Source organism: Saccopteryx bilineata, chromosome 5 (genome assembly GCF_036850765.1).
Source record: "Saccopteryx bilineata isolate mSacBil1 chromosome 5, mSacBil1_pri_phased_curated, whole genome shotgun sequence".
Taxonomy (NCBI): Eukaryota; Metazoa; Chordata; class Mammalia; order Chiroptera; family Emballonuridae; genus Saccopteryx; species Saccopteryx bilineata.
In genome coordinates this window covers 146,988,629-147,013,354 of record NC_089494.1, presented here as the reverse complement: position 1 = coordinate 147,013,354, position 24,726 = coordinate 146,988,629, and the positions used below count along the sequence as shown (strand labels likewise).

General features: G+C 43.0%; 1 protein-coding gene and 1 pseudogene across 6 annotated transcripts; both read left to right on the top strand.

Moving 5' to 3' along the window:
* The first annotated feature begins 1,435 nt into the window (after positions 1-1,435).
* Positions 1,436-21,631, top strand: LOC136338015 (GTPase IMAP family member 5-like). 6 transcript variants are annotated; one of them, XM_066279975.1, is made up of 3 exons: positions 1,436-1,564; positions 19,100-19,148; positions 20,587-21,631. In XM_066279975.1, the coding sequence occupies exons 2-3, from the start codon at positions 19,106-19,108 to the stop codon at positions 21,462-21,464; spliced, it is 921 nt and encodes a 306-aa protein (XP_066136072.1). In that variant the 5' UTR covers positions 1,436-1,564; positions 19,100-19,105; the 3' UTR covers positions 21,465-21,631. The 6 variants fall into 6 exon arrangements, with proteins under 6 accessions (XP_066136072.1, XP_066136075.1, XP_066136077.1 ...); XM_066279978.1 differs by having other exon boundaries at positions 1,473-1,564; positions 19,103-19,148; XM_066279980.1 differs by lacking the exon at positions 1,436-1,564 and adding an exon at positions 2,031-2,071.
* On the top strand, positions 3,127-3,840 carry LOC136306567 (GTPase IMAP family member 2-like; annotated as a pseudogene).
* Positions 21,632-24,726: the final 3,095 nt, after the last annotated feature.

Sequence of the window (24,726 nt, the reverse complement as noted above, 5' to 3'; positions counted from 1 at the left end):
TCTATTAAAAGTCCAGCCCAGAGGTCACTGCTGGAGGGTGCAATGTTCTGTTTCTTTACCTGAGTGCTGATTCCTCAGTTGTGTTCAGTTTATGACAATTCAGTGAGCTGCAAATTTACATAAGCCCTTTCTTCTGTGTACATTATAATAAAACAAAAACTTAAAATTGAAAAGAGGAGATGGAACACACAAGCAGATAGATAAGAAAAAGTATGTAATATACGTAAAAAGGAAAACTAACATAAAAATGTCAGTAAGTTCTTAGTGCACTGAAGAATTTACTCAATGTAGATTATTTTTAAAGCCCTTGTAATTGTTTCTTTTATACTAAAGGGGAAACTTGGTTCTAAAATGCAGATATAAATACACCTGTAAGTACAGCCAATTTCCAGAAGGATTAACATAGTCTCATATGATACAATGAGCATTGGGTTTGACGTAGATTGCATTTTATTTGTTTTACATATCAAAACTAGGAAATAGGTCCCTGTTAGTACTTTGACACAGAATGCTGTATTTTTAGGGACTGATTACTGATATTAAGCAGGAGTTGACTATGTTGTGTTGCACTTCAAGCACACAGAAGGGACTGCCCAGTGAAGGACTGGAAGAATTCAAGGCAAAGTGATACAGTGTGTGACAGAGTGGTGTTCACACACATCCCGGTCTCCCTGGTAGTGATGTCAGGACCTGCGATTACTCCTCATCGAAGGATAGGGACAGAGACTGAAACCTGTCACTGCTGGTCTGCGAATTTAAAGGCAATCTAAGTTCCCTAGTCTTTCTCCCTTGCAGCAGTCATGGTCAGATAAACAAGGAACAAGAACATTTGATGGATTTCCACGTTGACTCTTTGATTTGATCTTCCTGAGTGCAGACACTCCTGGCTATTACCATAGACACTACCTAGATCATCATCTCCGAGAGGTGTGTTCCCTGGAATGACAGGGCTGGACAGGAAAGGGAGACAGAGGTCCCAGGGAAGCCATGAGTGAGCCATTTCACATTGCTGTGAGGGTTAGTGACTGTCACTCTGACTGGGACAACACAGCTGCTCTCATGCTCCCCTTTCCATCTCACTCTGTGCTGTCCCCCTATCAGAGGTGTCCTCTGACCCATGCCTTCCCTCTTCCCCCACGTGACTGCTACCAGAGTGATGAGGTTGACTTCCTTCTCAGGGCGCCTTGGCATTTAGGCACACTCGTGCTGGTGAGGACACAGCCCCAGTGGGAAGGAACTGAATGGACCAGCTTCCCCGGGGTCCTGCCTGGCTTCCCTGTCCAGTTGAAGTCATTTTCTCTATTGATAAGAAAAGACAGTCAGTCCACAGGACAGCAAATCACTCCTGATTACACCTCCCATATGAACTGTTTGTTTTGCTTATGTGGCATAGTGGGAGTGTCAGACTGACTCATGGCAAGGCTCTTCTGCAGCAGGGAAACTCAGAGGAGGTGACAGGGGAAGAAGACTGACCTGGGTTTCTGTTTTCTTTTTTTCTTGGTGCTGAGCTGGGAGGTCTCTGGTTTGAACAGGGAACTGTCTGTTTCTTCTATCAGTAAATCAGGTAAGCCTACCTTCGGGGAAAGTTGTGCAGTCTAATTCCCAGGTTATGCTCAAATAAAATTCTTTTAAAGAACACAGTCACTCTATTTTAAGTAAAACTATTTAGAGTGAGTGACTGCCTTTGGCATACATGAAGCCAGTATACAGGAGCTGTGAAGGTAATATAATTTAGATTACACATTACTGGCAGAGGTTCCTTAGCCAATGACTAGCCCTCACTGGAAAGAGTTTGGGTGTTAACATGTGGCCAGGGTTTTCTGTGCCTTTTCTCTTTGGAGGTGCTGCTGGATCCAAACAAGACACTCACTGGGTGACTTTGGGGAAGTGACTTGTTTGTTCACCTTGTCAGCTATGTGTAAACATTATGAGGCATGCCTGTGAATGTACTAGAAAAATATAAGGGTCTTGAATGATTCAGAACTAAAAATCAATAGGTGCGGTTTTCTAGGTCTCTGGTCTCTCTGTCCCTCAGGAGCAGCAATGAACCAAAATAACAGCAGTCACTCGGGTAAGGAAGTGACTTTATGTGTTTGTGCTTAATTTGCCTTATTCTGTATCTATTTTATAAAAAGCTCACTGAAGGAGTCTTAATTGTGTACTGACATTAACTCGGAGCAGGAGTTATTGGAGGGCCTGAGAAGCTGAAAGAGTCTTAAAAATAACAAGACATTGGCCTGTATGTTGTTCCGCATGCAGAATCACAGGAATCTTGGAGGCACGCCACAAGAAACAGATGTCTTGTTTATGATTGGACTACCTAAAGCATTTGTCCTGTCCTTCACCTAGTGTTCCGGGAGAAATGGAGAAGTGCATGATTTAAAAATTATAGTGGGCGTTTAGAAAAGAAAAATAACAGACTGGTGTGCCTCCACTGTATGTTAATAAATACACAGAGTGAACGATTGTTCTAGGCTGATTCCGCCTGACGAGTTTCAGTCCTCTGCTTTCTTTCATCTGTGTCTGACCTTTTCTTTGCATCTGTGTTAATAAGAAACAACAGATCACGCTATCCTCTCTAAGCAGAATGCAAGCTATTAGCTGTTTATTCATAAGAAAGAATCGTTTTACACTGCCCTTTCCAATATATCCCTGGTCCAGTCATTGTATTGATGGTCACGACCTCTCCCCTGCCCAGCTGAGCTCCAGGGGAGTGCTCTCTGGCCTTGGAACAGAGTCGAGGTGCTTAACCCACCTGGAAGTGCAACCCGCAGTCTTGGTTCCGCACCTCTGGTCCCCGGAAACCTGGTCTTTCAGAGGGCCAGGCGTTGTGATTCAGGCAGGCCTTGCACGATGACACCTGTTTCTAAGTCCCTCTCCTGCCGCCCAACCCCAGAATGTTTTCCTAGAATCCCACATGGTAATACGCTGCAGTCCTAGAGAAATCCAAATGTTTAAAAACCGTGATTAGTTTCTTTTATTTGAGAATGAAGTTAGCTTCTATTTCCCAAATGCAAAATATTGCGAGGGTATCTTTTCCATAAGTGGGGATAACTCCTGGTCGTTAAAAATATTCCATTGGCATGATCAGTAGAGTAATCACACTTGCTCTTAACAGGACCGTGTATGAAGAACCAGCCTGGCTGGGGGTGGGCGTGGTCAGAGCTGAGGATCATCCTGGTGGGCAGAACAGGAACCGGGAAAAGTGCCACTGGGAACAGTATCCCGGAGAAGCGAGTGTTTGCGTCCCAGCTGTGCGCCTGGCCCTTTGCTAGGACCTGCAGCACCAGTCAGGGTACCTGGGGCGACAGAGAGGTGGTCCTGATTAACATGCCAGACGTGTTTTGTGGGAAGGGTCACTCTGATGCCCTGCACACAGAGGTGCACAGGTGTTGCCTGCTCTCGGCCCCTGGACCCCACGTGCTACTCCTGGTGACGCAGCTGGGCGGATTCATCAGCCAGGACCAGCAGGCCACGCAGTGGGTGAGGTAGATCTTTGGAGAGGATGCCCTGAGACATACGGTTGTCCTCTTCACCCACAAGGAAGACCTCACTGGAGGCTCCCTGATGGAGTACATCCACGACTCAGACAATAAAGCCCTATGCACGCTGGTGGCAGCGTGTGGGGGATGAGCATGTGCCTTCAACAACCAGGTGAACGGGAATGAGTGTGCTGACCAAGTGGAGGAGCTAATGGGTGTGATTGAGGGTCTGATGATGGAGAAGAGGGGTGCCCACTACACCAATGGGCTGTACCGCCTAGTGACAGGGCCAGCATGTGGGCCCGAGCAGTCCGAGGATGGGCTAGCCCATAAAAGTTCTTCAAGGCCACATCATTAGAAAATAAGATGACATCCTTAGGTTGTGTAAGCAATAAATAAATGAATACGTAGATAGATAAATAATGATTGTCTTATTTCTATTTCTGAATATGACAGACACTTTAAAGAAAGTCATGATCCTTATACCACCCACACAGAAGAAGAGCCTGCCCGCATGCACGGCAGGTCCACATGGGACTGAGGGCCCAAGGAAGCTCAGGATGGGCTACCAGGTTAGGGCAGGCTGAACCCATGCAGGGGTCCATGCAGGGAGGGCTTCCTTAACTACCTGAGGGGCCCAGTAGGGCCGGTGTTGGGGGGACAGATGATTCTTATGTTTTATGATGAAAACAACCTTGTGAGGTATTAGGGATCATTATAATTAAATTTCTTTTATTTGAAGTGCAAAACAATCTACTGAGTATTATGTGATTTCCAAAGAACAATAGGTGACAGAAGCAGAATGGAAACTTATTTTTCCCTACCGGCCCCCAAGGCATTTTCACCAATCCAAGCTTCCCATCTACTTACAGTTTATCTGTTTTATATTACCTGTATGTCCTCAAATATCATAACTTAAGTTTTTGAGAATGCAATTTCATCACTCTGCTAAGACAAAATAAACTTATTTTGGTCAGTTCCAAAAGAAAATGACGTCTTAAAATATTTTATATTTTTAAAATTAAGACGCTTTCTGAGGGAGCTGATGAGAGCACAGTGCCATGAGCTCTGTCATGTTGAATTAGCTGACTCCCCAGAGCGTTTGTGAATTGTACCTTCCTCAGTGTCCCTGCCCGGGCCTCACTTTGAACAACATTCTGTGTTAGGTCTAAAAAGATACATGGGCTTCATAGATCAAATTCTAGGGCAAAGAAACATCTCTGCAAAATAAGATAAAATATATCTCCAAGTAATCAAAAGCTACAAGACTAAGTTTACCAGTACTTTTGCTCTGAGGACTTCATGTCTGTTTAGTACACTTGATGTGTAGAGATCACCATAATACTTGTCTAAGTTGTTGAGTTTTTCAAAGTTTTGTGGCAACAGTTAGGTATTTTACCTACTTGTAGAAAGTTTTCAGACAGCTGCTGTCACAGGATAACGATTACACAAAGAGTGGCATGAAATTCCCAGTTATTTATCAGCTGGCTGGAGAAGAGTCAAGTTTGGTTGCTCAGTGATTATTACTGAGAAAATATTAATAGTGATGATGACAGAGGTTTACCTAAAATGCAGAGAGAGGGACTAAATGTCATATGACATCCCAAACCAGACTCTCAAAATGTGTTATCAATGATTTGAATTATATAATATCACAGAGGGTTAACAGTTTTTCCTCATGGTCAATAGCATTACTTTAGTAACTTTTTTCCCCAGAAACTTTGATTCTGACCTTCTCAACCTTTGTCCCATTATACAATACAGTGCCTGGCATGAGAATGGGGTCAACAAATGCTTAGAAAATGTACGATCACGCTGACTTCCCATACCTCGTCTATGTACTAGGGTCCTAGTCACCAGACTTCTGACTACTTTCGGAATGTTCTAACACCTACATCTTATAACACAGCCGCAACCATTGCATTTAATAAAGTGTTCTTTTAGGCTGTGGCTTAAAGGACCTTTTCCCCACTGAGTTCAAGGTTAGTCCCCATGACCTCACTTATATAAACTGGGTGGTTTGTGTTATAAATCAATTTCATGTTTAACAATCAGTACAAAACAGCACCACCACCTTCCATGATTTGCAAATATACCAAATAAAACTAATAGACTTGCCAAACAGAATGTGGGAGTCTAAGCCTATAGCCTATATTGAGTTCTTTGTCTTGCTTTGCAACCTAATTGTTTTATGTTCACTGCTCCACCCTTAAGTGTGCAATCGGTTGACAAATAAAGGTGCTATAGCCTGGATCCAACTGCCACCAGAATAAACCAGCACATAACGCTCCCTTCCCCCTCAGTCCCAAAGGGCTGGTCTGACCTATGTCAGAGAAGGGGCAGCCAGCCTTCGCAGTTGGGAAGCCCATCAAAGTCAATTCCTAGGTTTGGTCTTCCCTGTCCTCTGTGGACCAGCAGAGCCTGTCTGTCTCTAGTATGCAGGAACATTCTAGAGGCAGAAGCTTAAGTGCTACAGGGAATGGGGCTGAGCAGGTTGGTGCTCCTGCGACCGGTGCTGAGCGGGCAGCTGGTGCCCCGAAGGAACTTTCTTGTGTGGCAGGGTTTCTGAACCTGGGAGTAGCAAGGTGGGTGGAGGAGGGGATCCGTCAATGCCTTCATTGCCTCTTCTTCCATGCTTCTTTTGACATGTCATAAAAAGGAAATAGGGGCAGGGGGACTTGGCAGCCCGCAGGCGCTGGCAGAAAGCGCCCCATTAAGGGGACAGACAGCATGCCACGCCTTCACCGGTGACCAGGTCGCGTCTGCAGCAGTTTCGCACCAACCTGGGGACGTCCCCTATTTGCTGGTGGCAGGGGGCGGGGCACGGGACGCCCTGGGCACTCCCTTCTTTCTCCCCAGCAGCCTTGTCCCGGAGCATTCGGCTTCCAGGTGGCTCCCCTTTAACTGCATTTGCCTGGCTTCCAGGGAGCGCCCGTCCCGCGCGCACACCTTCCGGGGGCGCCAGGTACCGCACCCTCAGCTCCACGGTGGGTAAGCGGATACCTGCGGCCTGGTCACAGCCTGACTATGGTGTGATCTCACACAGGTTACCTCATTTTGGGCTCACTCATCGGTGGAACGGGACGTGATGGTGTCGCAAGGGGCAATAGAGGGTTCCTAGTGGGGGAAACGGGTGTGGGAACCACTCGCCCTGCGCGCACAGCCAGGCGCATTCCACAGCACTCTGAGTTTTCCAGTAAATTGCTGTCTGCTGGTCTTCATGAGACTCGCAAAATTTCATGAACCTGGACGAATATTCTCTTCCTTCTTGACAGATGACCAAAGGGAAACCTCTCCAGGTGCCTGGCTACAGGGGACCGTGCTTCTCAATTTACCCTCTTTTTTTTTTTAGACAATTAATTTTAATGGGGTGACATTAATCAATCAGGATACCTAGGTTCAGAGAAAGCATCTCCAGGTTATTTTGACATTTGATTATGTTGCATACCCATCACCCAAAGTTAAATTGTCTCCTGTCACCTTCTATCTGGTTTTCTTTGTGCCCCTCCCCTACCCAACCCCCTCCCTCTACTCCCTCCCCACCCCAGGTAACCACCACACTCTTGACCATGTCCATGAGTCTCATTTTTGTGTCCCACCTATGTATGGAATCATACAGTTCTTAGTTTGTTCTGATTTACTTATTTCACTCAGTATAATGTTATCAAGATCCATCCATGTTGTTGTAAATGATACGATGTCATCATTTCTTATGGCTGAGTAGTATTCCATAGTGTATATGTACATACCTTTTTTAGCCAATCATCTATTGAAGGGCTTTATGTTGTTTCCATGTCTTGGCCACCGTGAACAATGCTGTAATGAACATGGGGCTGCATGTGTCTTTATGTACCAGTGTTTTGTTTTTTTTTCCTGAAGCTGGAAATGGGGAGAGACAGTCAGACAGACTCCCGCATGCGCCCGACCGTGATCCACCCGGCATGCCCACCAGGGGGCGTCGCTCTGTTGCGACCAGAACCACTCTAGCGCCTAAGGCAGAGGCCAAGGAGCCATCCCCAGTGCCCAGGCCATCCTTGCTCCAATGGAGCCTCGGCTGCGGGAGGGGAAGAGAGAGGCAGAGAGGAAGGAGAGGGGGAGAGGTGGAGAAGCAGATGGGCGCTTCTCCTGTGTGCCCTAGCCAGGAATCGAACCCAGGACCTCTGCATGCCAGGCCGACGCTCCACCACTGAGCCAACTGGCTTGTACAAAAACTTGTACCAGTGTTTTTGAGTTTTGGGGGTATATTCCCAGTAGAGGGATTGCTGGGTCACATGGTAGTTCTATTTTCAGTTTTTTGAGGAACCACCATACTTTCTTTCATATTGGTTGTACTACTTTACATTCCTACCAACAGTGGATGAGGGAATTTTCTCCACAGTGGATTTTTCTCCACAGCCTCTCCAGCATTTGCTATTACCTGTCTTGTTGATAATAGCTAATCTAACAGGTGTGAGGTGGTATCACATTGTAGTTTTGATTTGCATTTCTCTAATAACTAATGAAGATGAGCATCTCTTCATATATCTGTTGGCCATCTGTATTTCTTCCTGGGAGAAGTATCTGTTCATGTCCTCTTCCCATTTTTTTATTGGATTGTTTTTTGTTGTTGAGTTTTATAAGTTCTTTGTAAATTTTGGATATTAGGCCCTTATCTGTGCTGTTATTTGAAAATATCATCTCCCATTTAGTTGGCTGTCTGTTTTGTTGTCAGTTTCTCTTGCTGTGTAAAAGCTTCTTAGTCTGATGTAGTCCCATTCATTTATCTTTGCTTTCCCTTGCCTTTGGAGTCAAATTCATAAAGTGCGCTTTATAGCCAAGGTTCATGAATTTAGTACCTATGTTTTCTTCTATGTAATTTATTGTTTCAGGTCTTATATTTAAGTCTTTGATTCATTTTGAATTAATTTTAGTAAAAGGAGACAAACTGTAGTCAAGTTTTATTCTTTTGCATGTGGTTTTCCAGTTTTCTAAGCCCCATTTATTGAAGAGGCTCTCTTTTCTCTGTTGTGTGTTTTTGGCCACTTTATCAAAGATTATTTGACCATATATATGTGGTTTTATTTCTGGGTTCTCTATTCTATTACATTGGTCTCAGTGTCTATTTTTCTACCAATACCATGCTGTTTTGATTATCATGACTCTATAATATAATTTGAAGTCAGGTATTGTAATGCCCCCAGATTCTTTCTTTTTCCTTAGGATTACTTTGGCTATTTGGTTTTTTTATGGTTCCATATAAACCTGATGACTTTTTGTTCCATTTCTTTAAAAAATGACATTGGAATTTTGATTGGAATTGCATTAAATTTGTATATTGCTTTGGGTAATATGGTTATTTTGACTATATTTATTCTTCCTATCCAAGAACAAGGAATATTTTTCCATTTCATTGTATCTTTTTCTATTTCCTTTAACAATGCTTTGTAATTTTCAGTATATAGGTCCTTTACATTCTTTGTTATGTTTATTCCTAGGCATTTTATTTTTTTTGTTGCAACCATGAAGGGGATTATTTTTTTTTAGTTCGTTCTCTGATGTTTCATTGTTGGCATATAAGAAGGCAATAGTCTTCTGTATATTAAATTTGTATCCTGTGACCTTACTGTATTGGTTTATTGTTTCTAATAGTCTTTTTTTTGGAGTCTTTGGGGTTTTTGATGTATAGGATCATATCATCTGCAAAAAGTGAAAGCTTTACTTCTTCTTTCCAAATATGAATGCCTTTTATTTCTTTCTCTTGTCTGATTGCTCTGGCTAGAACTTTCAGCACTATGTGGAATAAGAGTGGAGAGAGTGGACAACCTTGTCTTGTTACTGATTTTAGAGGAAAAATTCTCAGTTTTATGCCATTTTATGTTAGCTGATGGTTTATCATAAATTGCCTTTATTATGTTCAGATATTTTTCTTCTATAGCCATTTTGTTGAATGTTTTAAACAAAAAATGGTGTTGTATTTTATCGAATGCCTTTTCTGCAGCTATTGATAGGATCATATGGTTTTTGTTTGTTTTTTTGATGTGTTTTACATCAACCGTTTTATGTATGTTGAACCATCCTTGAGATTCTGGGATGAATTCCACTTGATCATGGTAAATTATTTTTTTAATGTATTATTGTATTCTATTTGCTAGTATTTTGTTTAGTATTTTAGCATCTATATTGGTCTGTAGTTTTCTTTTTTGTGTTGTTCTTGCCAGGTTTTGGTATGAGGGTTATGTTGGCCTCATAAAATGTGTTTGGCAGTATTGCTTCTTCAATTTTTTGAAAGACTTTGAGTAGAATAGGAACCAAGTCTTTGAATGTTTGATAGAATTCACTAGTATAGCCATCTGGCCCTGGACTTTTTTTAGGGGGGAGGTTTTTGATAGTTGTTTCTATTTCCTCTCTGCTTATGGGTCTGTTTAGGCTTTCTGCTTCTTCATGACTCAGTCTAGAATGATTGTACAGTGGTACCTTGAGATACGAACAGACCAATATACAAATTTTTTAAGACATGAGCTGCACCTTGTCCTTTTTTTTTTCGACATCCGAGCGAAATTCCGAGATACGAGTTGTGATTTGGTAAGCTGCCACTAGTTGACGCGTTGGTGCAGGGGTTCAGTATCGGCAGTTTGATATACTAATTGATTGACTTACAAGCTCGGTTACAGAATGAATTAAATTTGTATCTCAAGGTACCACTGTATTGTTCTAGGAATTTATCCATTTCTTCTAGATTGTTAAATTTGGTGGCATATAGTTTTTCATAGTATTCTACAATAATTCTTTGTATATTTATGATATCTGTGGTGATTTCTCCTCTTTCATTTTGGATTTTGTTTATATGAGTCCTTTCTCTTTTTTCCTTAGTGAGTCTTGCAATGGGTTTGTCAATTTTGTTGATCTTTTCAAAGAACTAGCTCCTTGTTTTATTGATTTTTTTCTACAGTTTTTCTGTTGTCTATTTCATTTATTTCTGCTCTGATTTTTATTTCCTTTCTTCTGCTGGTTTTGGGTTGCCTTTGTTCTTGTTTTTCTAGTTCCTTAAGATGTGAAGTTAAGTTGCTTACTTGGGCTCTCTCTTGTTTGTTCATATAGGCTGTATTGTCATTTTCGTTTGTGTGTATGTATCTTTTGATCTCTGCTTTTGTTTCTTCTTTGGCCCACTCATTTTTTAGCAGTATGTTGTTTAATTTCCACATTTTTGTGGGTTTTTTTTTTTTTTTACTCATTTTTGTAGTTGAATTCTAATTTCAAAGCTTTAAGGTCAGAAAATATGCTTGGTATAATTCAATTTTTCTGAATTTGTTGATGTTATTTTTGTGGCCCAACATATGGTCAGTTCTTGAGAATGTTCCATGTACACTGGAGAAAAATGTATACTCTGACGTTTTGGGATGAAATGTCCTGTAGATGTCTATTAAATCCAATTGTTCTAGTGTTTTGTTTAAGGCCAATATTTCTTTATTGATTTTCTGTTTGGATGAATGATCTAGAGCCATCAGTGCTGTATTGAAGTCTCCAAGTATGATTGTATTTTTGTTGGTTTTTATTTTTAGGTCAGTTAGTAGACATCTTGTTTATTTTGGTGCTTCTTGGTTTGGTGCATATATATTAGGAAGTGTTTTATGTTCTTGATTCAATGTCCCCTTTATCATTATGAAATGACCATCTTTGTCTCTGATTACCTTTGCTGTCTTGTAGTCAGCATTGTTAGATATGAGTATGGCCACACCTGCTTTTCTTTGGATGTTATTTGCTTGGAGAATTGTTTTCCAACCTTTCACTTTGAATTTGTTTTTATCCTTGTAGCTTATATGTGTTTCTTGAAGGCAGCATTCAGTTGGGTTTTCTTTTTTAATCCATTCTGCTACTCTGTGTCTTTTTATTGGTGAGTTCAATCTATTTACATTTTGTGTGATTATTGACATTTGAAGGTTTCCTATTGCCATTTTATATATTGCTTTCTGATAGCTTCGTATCTTCTTTGGTCCTTCTCTTTTGTTTTTCTATTATTTGTTTTTATTTGGTTGTAATCCATACTTCTTTTCTCTGTTACTTCTTTTTTCAAGTCATGTGCTTTTGTGGTGGTTTTTTCAGAGGTGGTTATTATTGAGTAATAGAAAGGATATATATCATATTCATTGTAGTACATTATCTCATGAGTGGTTCTGCACTTCATTCTCCTTTGCTACTGTTAATCTTTGTCCTCTCCCCTTTTTTGTTTTTGTTGTCACTGATTAATCTTGTTTTTATTGTGATCTTGATGGAGCTTTTACTTGTAGTTTTGTTTTGTTTAGTTCTTTGAATCTGGTTGGATAACCCCTTACTATTTCCTAAAGTGGGAGTTTTCTGGTGATAAATTTTCTTATCTTTCTTTATCTGTGAATGTTTTAATTTCTCCTTCATATTTGAAGGATATAGTGTTCTTGGCTGGAAGTTCCTCTCTTTCAGAACTTTAAATATTGGGGTCCATCTTCTTCTGGCTTGTAGAGTTTCTGCTGAGAAATCTGATGATAACCTAATGGGCCTTCCTTTATATGTTGTATTCTTTTTTTCCATGGCTGCCTTGAGGATTTTTTCTTTGTCATTGGTTTGTGATCATTTTATTACGATGTGTCTTGGAGTAGGACTATTTGGGTTAAGGTAATGTGGTGTTCTGTTTGCTTCTTGGATTCAAGGATCAAATTCTTTCCACAGGCTTGGGAAGTTCTCATTTATTATTTGTTTGAATATATTCTCCATTTTATTTTCTCTCTCTTCTTCTTCTGATATACCCATTATTCTTATGCTGTTTTTTTCTGATGGAGTTTGACATTTCCTGTAGGACTTGCTCATTTTTTTTAAAATTCATGAGTCTCTCTCTCCTCTTCTCTCGGTAGTGTCTCTAGTTGCTTGTCTTTTATGTCACTAATTCTGTGCTCTATATGGTCTGTTCTATTAGCTAAGCTTATTACCTTGTTTTTCAGTTTATGAATTTAGTTTTTATCTCTGTTTGATTCATTTTTATAGTTTCAATTTCCTTGGTAAATTGTATTCTTTTTGTTCATTGAATTGTTTTTTGAGCTCTCTAAATTGCCTTTCCATGCTTTCTTGTATTTCTCTGAGAATTTTAAGGCTTCAATTTTTAATTCTCTATCATTTAACTCCAAGGTTTCCAAGCAATTGAAACATTTTTCTGTAGATTTTTTCTCATCTCTGAGCTATATCTTTGTCTTTTTAAAAAAATCTTTCTTTTTATTTATTCATTTTTTAGAGAGAGGAGACAGAGAGAGAGAGAGAGAGAGGGAGGGAGGGAGAGAGAGAGAGAGAGAGAGAGAGAGAGAGAGAGAGAAGGGGTGGGGGAGGAGCAGAAAGCATCCACTCCCATATGTGCCTTGACCTGGCAAGCCTGGGGTTTGGAACTGGCGACCTCAGCATTCCAGGTCGATGCTTTTACCTCCTGAGCCACCACAGGTCAGGCTATCACTATCTTTGTCTTTTTATCCATGATATTTGATATCTTTTTTTAATGGCATTTGAGAGTGGTATTGTTAATAACACTAATAAGAGATGATTTTTTTAAAAAAAGAAAAAACTGAAAAAATATAGTGAAAAATGAAAATTTTATTGTGCTAAGTGGAAGAAAAGATACATAAAATGGAGATCCAGACTTGGGGGAAAATGACAAAGAGATAAAAAATGAAGTAAAAAACACACAAAATGCCACAAAATATATTTGTAACCAGAATAAAGTAATCTGTTTGTAAATGAAGATTGAATGAGAGAAAAAGTGAAAGAGAAAAGAAGAAAATAGAAAAAAAAGTTAAGTTTTTTGAAATGTAACCCTTATAAAGAAAAAAACATAAATGGAAAATGTAACACCTATGGGTAATGAAGTTCAAAATGAAATGGAAAGAATAAGATGGAATGAGGAAAAATGACCAAAGTGGAAAAAAAGAAGATGAAAAATACAAGAATAAATGGAAAACAGTTATAAAACATGTAATTTTTCCTGGTTTTGAGAGGTTATCTTTTTTTTCTTTTTCTTTTTGGCAGGGGGTGCTGTACCACAGGTTTTGCCCCTGAGGCACTCTTGAGTATAGATTTGCAATTGATGTGTTGCTGTGGTGATGACATAAACTAAGACTCAGTCCTGTTGGTAGGCGGGGCTTGTTAGGATTTGCAGGCTCAGACAATGGGAGAGTCAATTTTTCCGGTGCTTCTCCTCACGTCTCTTCTTCCTGAGCCAGCAGCCTGAGGACCCAGCTGTGAAGTTGCTCCAGGCACTGCTTGCAGAGCAAGAGGCTCTAAGACCGTGATGTCGAACCTTTTTATAAAAACCACCCGCTTTTGCAGGGCTGGCCAACCTGGTCCCTCCCACCCACTAGTGGGCATTCCAGCTTTTATGGCGGACCAGTCATAGTGCCATTTGTTTGCTCCGCTAACACCCACCATGAAAGCTGGAATGCCCACTAGTGGATGGGAGGGAGCAGGTTGACCAGCAGTGCAAAAGTGGGTGGTTTCTATAAAAAGGTTTGCCATCAGGGCTCTAAGAGCTGCCAAGAACACCCTCCAGCCCCGCTCAAAGCAGTTCTGGGTAAGGGTTTGCCAACCAGAGCTGCCAGCATTATTAAGCAGGGCCAGGAGCTGATTGCTTTTTGGGTGCTTTTCTAAGGGCCTCTGGGCATGTCTAGTATGCCTCAGTGCTTTCTGGGTCTAATATCTACAGGTTTTTCTTCCTTGTGCCCTGTTTGGAAGCCCACAGCCCTGCCCGCAGAACTTCCACTGTGCTCTCTGAGGTCTGCTCTGTGGGAATGCACTTTGTAAGCTATATTGGCTGCCAGGAAGTTGCTCCAGCCACTCCTTGTAGAACAAGAGGCCCTAAGAGCTGCCAAGTCCCTCCTCCAGGTCTACTCAAAGCACAGTTCTTGGTAAGGCTTTGCCAACCATAGCCACCAGTGTAAGGAGGCAGGGCAGGGAGCTGATTGCTTTTCAGGTGCCTTTCTATGAGCCTCCAGAGGCTTTATATAATAAGTATCATCATGATAAAGTCAAGCTCATGTAATTTTAAAATCAGAAAGTAAAGTATGTTTATTTCCTTCAACCCACCCCCTGCCTCAATAGATTCTCCTATTGTCTCGTCAATGGTGTTAAAACCTCTGTTTGTACACTGCCTGCAGCTTTCTTGTGCTAACTGGCCCTAGTTTAGAGATTAGTAGAATTTTTACTTTCAGAGAAGGACCCTGCCTCCATTCCCATTCACCCACTTTGGCTTTCGCAGAGATCACACGTATCACATTTACCCAGGGCTGCGATACTCCCCAAGTCTTTTCCTAGGCTTCATTCGTGTGTGAATGTTTTGTCTGTGACTCATCTTAGCATCTCCATCAATGTCCTTTCTGACTGGTCCGGGGACACTTGTTTATTTGTTAACATCTACCTAAAAACCCATTCCTCTGTGGGACACATGTCTCCCCCTGCAGCCTGACACATTCAGAAGACAGTATTACCATGATGAAGTTCACCATCAACATCATCACCACTGTCATCATCTTTACCACATCAAGAAATTAATTTCAACATATTTTCTGAGGTTGGGAAACCTCAGAAAATGTTATCTACATAGGACAGGTGTCAGAGGATTTGAACAGATTTTTAAACTTCAGCCAGAGTCAAAGATAACCATATGGGAAAAGGTGGTGAGGAAGACCTTTTCTCTGGCCTTAAGGGAAGGAAGGGAGGGAGGGTGGGAGGGGAAGAAAGGAAAAGTGAAAGGAGGGAAGGCAGGAAATTGTCTTAGTATATTCTGATAATGTGAAAATGGATGATTTTCCTGAAAAGGGCCAAAAAAATCCACTAAATGAATAGGAAAAGGTGCAAACATTATTTGTATATAACAGACTAGAAAGCCCGGCGGTCATACGAAATGACCGCTGTTCTAGATATTATAAATTGAATTAAAACGATTTGTGCAAAGGTGTCTGCTAATGCAGTAGCAAATGGGTTAATGTCTTGAAATAATTCCCCCATTTCATTAAGTAAGGTCTCAGGAACTCTTTTATTCCATTCTAAACGTGCCAAGCTGGCTTCTGAGGGATCAAGTATATATAATTAAGCAAACTTTCTTTTCCCGTCAGAAGGATGCAAAGTTCCAGTTTGATGGTAAACTTGACCATGAAGTTGAAAGCAATAAAGTCCTGGTCCAGGCAAGTCAATTGGTTTGTTTCCCATGGACGCAAAAGCAAACAAACTATTAATGGATTGAATGCTATCCATGTACTGTTTGCTCTTTGGATGCTGATTAGTCAATAATTTATTCAAGAGTGGTGGATAATTCTCAATTAGTGGAACTACAATGTTTCCGTACTTGCAACATTGAGAAAATCCTTTCTTGCCACGGTCAAATTGATTAGTTTCTAACTTGAAGTTTAAGGACTGACAGTCTTCACATTTAATATTCATGTCACCAGAGGAATGCTCAAAAATTAAAGTTTCTCCATTTGAAACTGTTTTAATCCTTTTTGCGTTTCGGTCAGCATTACTCTGTCGTTTTTTTGCATTTCTCTCCTGCCTTTGTTCAAGGGACTCATTTTGTCGAGACAGGCTTTTTTGTCTTGCATCTGAGGCAAGCCTTGTTTCTCTATGCTCATCAGTCTCATTTTGCCGAGAAAGACGCATTTGCTCTGCGACTAAAGCAAGCCTTGTCTTTCTCTGCTCAGTGGTTTCTTTTTGTCGAGAAAGCCGTTTTTGTGCAGCTTTAGCTCCTTTTCTCTCCTCTTCAGTGCTGTATTTTCTAGGAGGCATTCTTAAAAGAAATTACGTTAAGATGTAGTTTTTATGTAAAACAGATGATTGCCAATGCAAACAAATGTTCACCTTCCCCCTGACACGCTCAATTTCCGTTCAGCCTTAAATTGTTTCAAAAGCAGGTGATTGCCAATGCAAACAAATGTTCACCTTCCCCCTGACCCGCTCAATTTGCGTTCAGCCATGGCAACTTCACCCCATTGGCTAGTACATATACATAAGCAACCAATAAGCTATTGGCGACAAACAGACACTTAAGCCGCATATAATAAGGATAAAGCAACCTGAAAAGCAAACAAAGTGTGAAAACAATGTTTTAATTCAGTGATAATCAGTAAAATGCAAGCATAAACCAGTTAAGGCATCCTTACTTAGGCCATAAGGGTAATAAAAAAATTAAAGTTGAAATAAAAATTTGGGGAAAACTCACATATGGCTGGTGTTAGCAAGAATTAGCACAGTGCTTTCAGGGTTATATATGCTTGTCATATCTTGTCAGATGGGAGCCATCTGTCCCAAACAAATTGTTGCACATGTACACAGAGATATACAGTATATGCAGATTCTTTTGCAGCAAGCACATATTTTGGAACAGCTTAAATGTTTATTAATAAATAATTGGACAAAGTGTTATATAAGTAATGTCTTTTATGTAAAAGTTCAAAGTTCAGAAACAATACTTTAAAAGTTTAGAGTGCAGAGCCCTGGCCGGTTGGCTCAGTGGTAGAGAGTTGGCCCAGTGTGTGGATGTCCCGGGTTCCAACCCACAGGAGAAGCACCAATTTGCTTCTCCCCTCTCATTTCTCTCTCTCTTTCTCTCCTTCTACTCCCCTCCTGCAGCAATGGCTCAAGTAGAGTGAGTTGGCTCTGGGCACTGAGAATGGCTCCATGGCCTCTGCCTCAGGTGCTAAAAATGACTCCAGTTGCAATGGAGCAAGGGCCCCAGATGAGCAGAGCATCACCTCCTAGTGGGCTTGCTGCATGGATCCCAGTCGGAGCGCATGTGGGAGTCTGTCTCTGCCTCCCCTCCTCTCATTAAAAAAAAAAAAAAAATTAAAGTGATGAAATTGATGCATGAGTCTGAAGGAGTGTAAATACACAAATGAGAATGATACTTAAAAGCATCAGAGTCATTGGCCGATTAGTTCAGTGGAATAGAGCGTTGTCCCAGAATACCAAGGTTGTGGGTTCAATCTCTGTAAATGGCACATAGGGGAAGCAGCCGGTGAATACACAGCTAAGTGGAACAATAAATAAATGTTTCTCTTTCCCTCTCTCTAAAATCCATCAATTAAAAGAACACATACAAAAAAACCCCACCTTCAGAATATTGGTCATCTGGGAATGGCAGAGGGAGGGGCAACAAGGCTGAGGAGTCAAAACATATCAATGGAATTCTATGTGTAATGTTCTAATTTTCCAGTCAAACAGAATAGTGCCGCGGACCAGCGCGGCTCCTAATAACGGTGCGGAATTGAGGAAACACACTTGTCAAAACAAAACCGATGGGACCGGGAGGACTCTTCAAACTGCCTGGCAGTATCTGAGTGCCTCATAGCCCCAGTTTGCTTTATTATATAGACCTATGCAAATCAAGGACCCTGATACAAAGTTGCACATCAAAGGCTAAGACAGGAATTCTCCCAAGGCAAAAACAGGATACATTAGTGAAATTTACAAACATCTGAAACAAACAAAGAGTCAGAGGAAGGGCATGTATATTGCTTCCTGAAACCCAAGGAAGCAAGTGGAGTGGGTGCAAACACTCAGCATCAAAGCCAAATATGGAGATGGAGGGGGGAGAACTTAGCCCCCGGCCAAGCCTCGAATCTATAATGGCTTTTTGCCATTAATGGTCCACAACAGAATAGCTGCAGGGAAATGCGAAAATACTCATTGAAAATGGTAGGTTTTTCTTCCATAACTCTCTACTTTTTCACTTAAACACTTTGTTTCATAACTGTGTAATATTTAAAACTGAATAAATAAATGCAGTCACATCTGAGTTATAGCTGTATGTCACATCCTTGCATTTTCTAACACCAAGATGAGTGACACAATATTAGGCCTCATTTGAATGAAACATTTTTGCCAACTGATGCCAATGGTTGTGCCGATATCTGTTTAAACCTACTGGGATGCAGAAGGGTGATTATTGGGGGACAAGGACTTCAGAGGTAGCCTGGGAAATCATTGGCTTGAGCACTGAGCAGGAACTGACTATCTCTTGAATTTGTCCTGCATATTGGTTCTTGCTCAGTGGTCCTGGCACCCCCTTCTCTCCACCAAATGCTCAGGGGGCTGACAGCGAACTGCCAGAACAGAGAAAGAATTGCCTTGTTGTAAATGACTGGCTTATTTGAAGTCCTAGGAATTTCCAGGCCCGAGAAGAAAGTTCATTGTACCTTCCCATGGGACGGCGGGGTGTGGGACTGGACTTCTTCATGGTCTGACAAGGGAGGAAGTACTTTTTCTAGCAAGTTTGTCTACTTTGATGACAAAAAATAAAATAAAATAATGTTCCACTCCTCATTTCATAAAAAATGTTTTCTTCATCTCATGCCTTTTCCAGTTGGAGGGACATAAGCAACTGACTTAACATTTCCCACTTTCTTGTCTGTTAAGGAAAATGGGTAAAAATGCATTGTGTTAGCAGGGCATTGTGTTAACATCTCCTTTGCTTAAAGTTCTATATGGACATTTGCAAGTATAATGTGAATTAGGAACTTAGCAATGGAAATGGTTCCCTGATGGAGAATTAGTCTTATTCTGAACTGGAGGTGCCCCTCAGGCCTTCCTGCCTCCTGTGTGGAGACTTGCTTTTTATTCTTTACTTGTTTTTATTCCAGAAGAGAATGGACGTGCATCTGAAGAGCAGATACGGAACTATGGCTGAAGGTAACACAGCCTCCAAGGTCTCAAGGGGCACCAGTCCCTCACCTCCACAGTGACAGAAACCCAGTTATTTTAAACTGAAGAAGGAAAAGACAACACTCATTTGTTCTTTCCCTTCCCCATCATCACACCCCCACTCGACCCCCACAGTACCATGCTCTTGTGCACAGGATGTGTGGGAAATGTGGAAATGAAACTCCTAGGTCAGAAGTTGGAGGTTTTTTAATGGAATTGAGGATAAATTTTCTCTTGCTTTGTCCGCTCTGAGCTGTAATATAGCAAAGTTTCCCAGAGAGATGTTAGTAATCATGTTTGCCACAAAACACCCTACACACTGCAGGAAAGGAGAGAGCAACACAGAGTAGAAGGAATTGAACGATGAGTTTTAGGACCCTACAGTGAACTTGGAACCACTTGGGCTCATAAGAACTCCAGAAGTCCTTGGGTTCTCACCCTCCTCCGTCCTTTGAAGGTCTTAGCTCTTGGCTCAGTGGCATCCTCTCCAACATGACTTTTGTTAACTTCCTGTAGTTCAATCAGCCAAGTAGATGGTCTTTCCAACACACATGCTTCTAATGGCCTTCTGTTCCACTCTTCCTCAGCCACCCATCCAGGGTCACCTCCCGGACTTGGCCCTTGACATTAACTGTGACTTTTCTGCTGTGTCCGTTTCAAGCAGCCAGCTTCCCACCCAAAGAGCAGAGACCCAGGGACCCTCTACTGGTCCTCGGTGGGAGGGCACATCTGAGACTTCTTTCCTCCCTTTGCACCGATGTGCCTGGGAATGTGTGGCTGAGAAAGAGGAAGTAACCTTTTCCCACTTGTGACTTCTCAGCCTCTGCCTCCCAATGTCACATTTATTTAGCATGAAACTGGCCTAAGCACCTCCTTTCTTTCAGGAAAACTGTACTTCCCTGGTCTTGATGAAGGGCTTGGAGCACCTCCTCAGTGTGGCAGTTCTTCCTCTTGGCTGTGGGTGCAAAGTTGGCTTCTTTTCTTTTTTCTTTTTCTTTTTTTTTTTTACAGTAACAGAGAGAGAGAGAGAGATACAGGGACAGACAGTGCCTTGACTGCGGGCCTTCAGCAGACTGAGTAACCCCTTGCTGGAGCCAACGACCTTGAGTCCAAGCTGGTGAGCCTTTTTGCTCAAACCAGATGAGCCTGCGCTCAAGCTGGAGACCTTGGGGTCTCAAACCTGGGTCCTCCACATCCCAGTCCGACTCTCTATCCACTGCACCACCGCCTGGTCAGGCCAAAGTTGGCTTTTTATGTGGACTTCCTATGACCCAAGAACCTCCTAAAGTTATCAGCGAACTCTTGTACGCCTTTAGATGTGACTGTTCCCCTGGGGAGGGGGAGGTCCATGGCTCTCATGAGATACCATGAGGGTCCATGACCTAAACATCTTAAGAATCACTACATGCATTTTTTTTTTTTACAGACAGAGTAGAAGATAACCAGTCACCATCCTCCTCCCCCCCCTCACTGAGGCTCGTCCTAATGGGCAGATCCGGTTGTGGGAAAAGTGCCACCGGGAACAGCATCCTCTGCCAATGTGTGTTTGAGTCCAGGCTGAGGGCGCAGGCTGTGACCAGGATATGCCAGGTGGCCATGGGCACGTGGAACGGGAGGAGCATCCTGGTGGTTGACACGCCCTCCATCTTTGAGGCAAAGGCCCCGAACCAAGACATGTACAAGGACATCGGGGACTGCTACCAACTCTTGGCCCCAGGGCCCCACGTGCTGCTGCTGGTGACGCAGCTGGGCCGCTTCACGGCGCAGGACATGGTGGCCGTGAGGAGGGTGAAGGAGGTCTTTGGGGCAGGAGCCATGAGACACGTGGTGCTCCTCTTCACCCACAAGGAGGACTTAAATGGGGAGTCCTTGCGTGAGTATGTAGCCACCACGGACAACCCCAGCCTGCGGAGCCTGGTCCAGGAGTGTGACAGGAGGTACTGTGGCTTCAACAACCGGGCCACCGGGGAAGAGCAGGGGAGGCAGCTGGCGGAGCTGATGGCTGTGGTCGAGAGTCTGGAGCGACAGCACCAGGGAGCCTTCTACACAAACGACCTCTTCTTCGAAGCACAGATGCTCCGGGAAGGCGGTGGAGAAAACCACACGCACTACCTGGCCAAGGTGCAAGGGTGCATTGAAAAGCAAAAGCGAGAGCTCAAGGAGCCGAGCCACGGGCCGACTGGCGTGCTCCTCAGAGTCAGAGAGTGGATGCTCTCTCACGTTCGGATAACTGCTTTTCTTGTGATATGCGTTTTGATTCTGCTTGCCATTTTGATTTCCTTGGGTATTACTGGTGGATACTGAGCATTTTCAGCTGACTTCTCCCATCAGCTTTCTTTTTTCAGACTCATCATCTCTGTCTATGTTTGTAAGCGACTTAATTTCCTTCTACTTAGTTTCAGTTTCAATTTCTTTTCCTTACATCAGACATGTCATTCATGCTCTCCAACTGCTTCCAGATAAATAAAACCCAAAGGAAAAAATATTTCTTTTTTTGTTTGTTTTATTAAAAATTATCCAAGTAAATAATAAATGAACTGGATACCACCTTGAAATCTTTAGGGGAAGTGGGCTTTGCAGGAAGGAGGGTGAGCAGACTGTGATGTTTATTCCCTATTGAGGGGGAAGACATGGTATATTAACATCTAGTAGAATTCCTCGCTTTATTCAGAAACTTACTCTGGTGTCGTCGTAGGCTATAAGGGGTGATGCACATGGCCATCCTCATCCAAGAGAGGTTGATGATGTTCCAGGAGCAATTCTGAAGGTTTGAAGGGCCTGGGAGGGAGGAAGGCGGGGACCCGGACTTGCGGGGAGGAGAGAAAAGGGATCAGAGAGGCAGGGTGGGTGGCTACTTGGGGAAAGAAGAGGCAGCAGCAGGGAAATAAAGGGACCGCGCTGCATGGAGCAGGGGCAGAGAAGGAGCAGACTGCACAGTCTTGGACTTTGTGCCATTTAAAGCTTGAGGAGATCTTTCACGGTATCAGTAGGTGTGAGATAAGAGTCTAAGATCAGAGGATTTGGTTTGAGAATACCTGATTGTTTGAACTTGATATTTGCTTTGGACTTTGTTTCTGTTTGACAAGGGTGGCTCAGTCTCGGTTTCATCAGAAAGTCTATTAGTTTGTATTTTAGCTGAGTATTAACTTACAGCTATAAGTCAACGACTAATCAGAGTTGCTTTCCAAAGGCCTGGTGAATGGGACAAGATCTCTTATGGACAAGCTTTCACATTGTTACAGTCAAAGATTCTAGTCAGACAGGATCTAAATTGATGGTTCAAACAGGGGGAGAGATGTCACTCCCTGCCCAGACAGTACAACTCAGAAAGGGAAATGAGGGAATGAGTCTTTTAAACACTCTAAGTCCTCCTTCTGGAGGCCACGGAGGTGCTGAGGCCCCGGGAGCAATGGGGGATTATTGTACCCCACCCTATGCAGGCAGCAGGAGCAGCAGGGGAAACTGCCCCAACTCCACGTGAAGGGGGAATCTGGCATTCTAAAAACTCAAGTGGCTGGCCCTGGCTCTATCCACTGAGCCACTGTCCAGGGCCTATGGTATCCAATTTGTTGTCTACAACTCTTTAAATGACTCAATTCAAAATCTTCTAGCTGCAGGAAAGGGCCATCTTTTTAATTTTCTCCATCTGGGTTTCCTAGCTGTGTGCTGGCTGCTGCTTGTTCTCTCAGTTGTTTGATTATTTCAGGTTCCCTCTCTGTCTCAGCATGTTGGCTGAGAAAAGATGTTTTGTGGGGTTCTTCTTGTTCTGCAGTGTTTGGCCTCATCCTTCCTGTCATCTCAGGGGCCAAGTTTGATATTTGCTTACAATTTTAAAAAATTTTCTATTAAGTGAGAAGTGGGAAGGCAAGCAGACAGATTCCCACCTGTGTCCCAACCGGGATCCACCTGGCAAGCCCTCTCAGGGGGATGCTCTGCCCATCCAGGGCCAATACTCCTTTGCTCAGCAACTGAGCTATTTCAGCGCCTGGTGATATCCTCAGCACCTGGGGCCAAATTGCTCAAACTGTTCTTGCCATGGCTGCTTGAGAAAATGAGAGAGAGAGAGAGAGAGAGAGAGAGAGAGAAGGGGAAGAGGAAGGAAAGGTGAAGGGGGAGAGGGAGGAGAGGAGAGGCAGATGGTCATTTCTCCAGTGTGCCCTGACTGGGGATTGAACCTGGGACTTCCACACGCCCAACCAATGCTCTACTGCTGAGCCAACCGGCCAGGGCCATGTTCTGTGTATTTTAATGCATGAAAGCTTGTATTGTATTATTTTTTAAGGGATAGTGCCCTCCTATAATTTTTACATAATACTATTTATTCTCTTTTTAAATTAAATTTATTGGGGTGACATTGATTAATAGCACTGTATAGGTTTCGATTACACAGTTGCATGATATATATATTATCTGTACATTGCATTGTGTGCCCACCACCCACAGTCAGGTCATCTGCAGTCACCATATATTTGACCCCTTTTCCCCTGGGGAGGGGAAAAGGGGTCAAATAAAAGGCCCCCTCCCCTCTGTCCCGCTGGTAACCAGCACACAGCGGGCTGTGTCTGTGAGCATTTGTAGAACTGGTCCCTCTTTGTGTGCATTTGGTCTTCTGGGGAGTGTGAGCTCTCTCTTGCCTGGGGGCCTGGGCACACTCTCAGGCAGGGCGGGTCTCAGGGCCCACTGAGCTCACACCAGCCTGGTGGTCTGCCCGTTTCCCTGTAGAGTTCAGGAACCCTTTGTTTCCTCTGTCTCTATCAAAAAAACCCCACAATTTAAAAATCTTGTTGTGGGGTATGTAAATTGTTGATGACCACTAAATTCTGTAAAGGGTCTGAGGTCAAAAAGGGTCAAGACAGAGCAGATGCAGTGGGGGGCTTGAGGTCTTGGGAGCCCTGGGCTGCGAGAGGTTGCTGAGAAATGGGGCCAGGCAGGGATCAGAATGTCTCTCTGAGAAACTCACCCCATTGCTCATCACTGAGGGTTCAGTGGTCCCCCGGGGGCAGGTGTGAGGTGGGGGTGGGAAGGCCATTTTCTGGTAAATGTGCAGGGATGCGGAAGGGCAACCTCTGGGTGATTGTGAGGATGAAACATGAGGGAGCAGGAGAAAAGGTGGAGAAGAGGACAGAGGGGTTGTGTGAGATTCCTGGTCATGGTGAGCTTCACAGGTGTATGACTCAGGGCTGCTCAGGGCCCTGTGCTTGGCAGGGCCCCAGCTTGGTTCAATGCTCTATAATATCATCTTAAACTCCTCCATTATTTTTGATCAAAACTGTCTGATATTTTCCTTTTGAGCCCAACCCTTGCAAATTACATACTTGGTCCTTTATTGGAAGTTAAAAAACTATTACCTAGAGTCATTCAGGGTGAGATAAGTTCTTTTTTTTTTTTTCATTTTTTTCTGAAGCTGGAAACAGGGAGAGACAGTCAGACAGACTCCCGCATGCGCCCGACCGGGATCCACCCGGCAAGCTCTCCAGGGGCGACGCTTTGCCCACCAGGGGGCGATGCTCTGCCCATCCTGGGCGTCGCCATGTTGCGACCAGAGCCAGTCTAGCGCCTGGGGCAG